Genomic DNA, 3,371 nt, shown 5'->3' on the forward strand with positions numbered 1-3,371 from the left:
AGAAAAAATGGATTTTGGCTAATCCAAATTCTATTTTTCTTAAATTTTTAGGATATTTAAGTTATTTTTATATGCGCCCTATGCAGTATTTAATTTTTTTCTTATTTTCACATATGGTAAAGAAGTCCTATAGAGATACAAAATGATACAAAAACAAAAAGTTTTCACCGTTTACTAAGAGAGTAAAAACACTGTCTATGGATTTTTGGCCCATATCTGTACTTAGATAGGAAGCTTTTAAAAGCTAACATAATTGTAGTTTGTTTGGAAAATCATATTTATTTGATCTATATTTTCCGTTTGTAAGATCTCATCCAAAAAGACTTACAACTTCCACTTTGAAGTGCAGTGCTATAAAAATTTTGAGGAAAGAAGATATTTTCATACGCCACCATTCCGCAAAAAAATATAGTTCTTGCTAGTTTCCGAACACAATTTACCGTTTCTATTAAAAGTTGTACAATTGTGATGAGAAAAGAAAAACTTTTAAATGATCCTAAAGCATATAAGCAAATATACGCTTTTTAGAAAAATCCCACTAACTGTATATTATTGACTGAGCTACAGTGAAGGTTTGCATGTAATCAATAAAAGTCTAAATATTTTAAATTTTGTTATTTTTAGAATATTATTTTTCAAAAGAATTGTACCAAACCTACACAGTTTACCTGTCAGTTTGTTTTTATTTTCTATTCTCTTTTCAAACAAAACATGATTCAACATAGGCCTAAACTGTATGTTACTTAAGTCTGTACATCTTAACTCCACTGAAACACGCTACACAACAGCCATTTTTGTCCTTGTTTAATACGAAAGTTATTGGTTCCTGTATATTTTCAATGATATGTAGGAGAGATCCACCATCAGCCAATAAAAAAACATCGTTACTTTTTATCCCTGCTATATAGATTGTACCAAGGCCGTCTATGTGAAGACCATATAAGGTTGTCTCAACTTAGGGTGCTTATACTTCCAGGCAAAGTCACCTTCATCTGTTATGGAAGCCACTTGACTTAGATTAGTATTACTGAAAACAATTCGACCTTTCCGTGTAGCAACAACATGATGAACGCCTTCAGATGTGGAAAAAGTTCTTAACATCTGTCCCTTTGTATTCATTTTAACAATTGACGTAAAACAGGCAACATACAAAAAAGATTTCCAAAAGGTAATTCCATAACAAGAATTATCAACGTAAATTGTATCAATTGTATGAAAATCATCAATGGAGAGAATTGGAATCTGCTTATATCTAACTTGTGATGCAAAATAAAAGTCACCGTTTTGCTTTATATCAAGATCAATCTCCTTTTGAAGATACCAATTGTCTTTAATTGCAGGATACTTCTTTACCGTCTTTTTGGTATATTCAGAGAACATCACAACGGCGTTGGAAACAAACAATACGCTGCGAATGCTGCTATCAGGCAGTTCTATTTCCTGGCATAACTGCAAGGTTTTAGCATAAAATATGTGAACTAAATTTACTCTGTTTTCAATAATTTCATTATTCCCAATTTTTGAAAGATTTGAAAGTGCTTTAAAATCAGGGTCAATATTAGACCAAAATATTAATTCAAATTTCTCTCTTTTTTTTTTTTTATTTACGATATATTCTCATGTCTTCTTGGTTTTGAGGAGTGAGGACAAAAATGTGACATCTTGCAAACTTCGAGCAATCGTGATATCTTTTCTGCAAAGTTTCATCAAAAGAATTCTGTCATCAATTGCGTGTACAGCATATTCTTTGTCAGCTTCTGTTTGCACGTTTCTCTTTGTCTGAAAATTTGGTCTATATATTCCTTCTCTAGCTTTTCAAGATTTTGAATAAGTTTTTCTTTAAGACTTTGGACTTCGCCTGTTAAAGCATCTGTGTCATCTTCTAATTTTGTTATGGTTTTTTCTTGGTTTTGTTTTGCCTCATAAAGTTTTCTATCGAATTCTTTAATGCCATGTAATAACATTCCTACCGATGCACTGCTTTTGATCTTTTCTGCTTTTTGTTCAATAGGTTCTACACTTTCACATATTCTGTGTATGTTTTTGCAGCACATAGCACAACACAGTTCCTCGTAATCATTGCAGAACATCTGAATTGGTTGATCTTTATGTTTGGTGCAAGGAGTTTCTGTAGATATTTTGGACAACTCATTAAGACGGCGGATTTTGTGATCACGAGACATCAAATTTTTCCTGTGACACTTACTACAGATATCACAAAGTGCTTCACAGCAAGACAAACAATAGTTATCCGCCTCCTCCATTTCATTTTCTCTCACACAGGCTTCACAAAACGTCACAGTTTCTGTTTTATACAAATTATCCTCTTGAAGTTTATTGATTGGTAAATGTTTACTCCAATTTTTAACATTTAAAGAGAAACTAGGAGCGGGCACAAATTCTCTGCATTTCGGGCATTGAAATCCTATTGGATCCTCCTTCGATTGACAACTGGATACAATATGAGTAGATAATGCAATCATGACAAAATTTGTGCGAGCATGGCAAGACAAGCGGTGTTTTAAACTGTTCCAAACAGATCGTACATTTGGAAACGTCTTCTTTGCTCCTACAGTTCAGTTCTGAAGACGCCATTGCTCTTGAATTAGAAGGAAAGTTTATGGAATGTCGACCTCATTATTAGACAAAAGCTTTTGCTACTCGCTGCAAGTAATCCAACCTTCCTTAAACTCTTTCATATCCCCGACAAGGTTCAAGTAAAAACAATTCTTTAGAGTGAAAATTTTTAAGACTAGTTTTTTTTTTTCTCTATAGGATTAATGAACAAACATATCCAGTTAAACAAACGTATTTCACACATTCAAATTTTTTGTATAGAATTACATAAAGCTTGCAGGAATGTTGAAAAAAATACTTTCACAATAGGCTTACAAGCACTTTACAACACTTTGCAATCGGAATGTTCAAGCTTCGCACGACCTCTCATGCATTCGTTGCATGCCTTTTAGTGGTCGAATCAAGTCTTCTCAAAGTACTGAGCATGCACAATATTCAGACGCAACCAAATGCGATCCAAACTAGAAAACTGACCAGTCAGCAAGGGCCCCGCCAGAAGGAAAGTTAAAAAATATGAAGTATAAGCAACAGCAACTGTATTCTTAAACTTTCAAGATAATCCCTAAATATTCAAAAAGCTTGTATTTACATTAGGCAGTAAAGAACAACTTAGCATTGAATGTATATTTAAACAATTATGAAGCTTGTGTTATATAAAAAGCCTTCAATGAATGCAAATATCATGAAACCTTAACTTCAAACAAACAGCAGTTGCAGACAAAGGTTTTCATTAATCTTAAAGTGACAGATAAAGAAAAGCCTACTAAATTTTCTGCAGCAGGCTAGATAATTAA

At 33.0% G+C, this 3,371-nt stretch overlaps 1 protein-coding gene across 1 annotated transcript; it reads right to left on the minus strand.

Annotated features, from left to right (window-relative positions):
- Positions 1 to 1,706: 1,706 nt before the first annotated feature.
- Positions 1,707 to 2,483, minus strand: LOC134236652 (probable RING finger protein 207 homolog). The gene has a single exon (XM_062718826.1). It carries the CDS (start codon positions 2,481 to 2,483, stop codon positions 1,707 to 1,709), a length of 777 nt encoding a protein of 258 aa, XP_062574810.1.
- Between the last annotated feature and the right edge of the window lie 888 nt (positions 2,484 to 3,371).

The sequence above is a fragment of the Saccostrea cucullata genome, unplaced genomic scaffold (assembly GCF_032062105.1).
Source record: "Saccostrea cucullata isolate Sc308-1 unplaced genomic scaffold, CSIRO_AGI_Scuc_v1 ctg443, whole genome shotgun sequence".
NCBI lineage: Eukaryota > Metazoa > Mollusca > Bivalvia > Ostreida > Ostreidae > Saccostrea > Saccostrea cuccullata.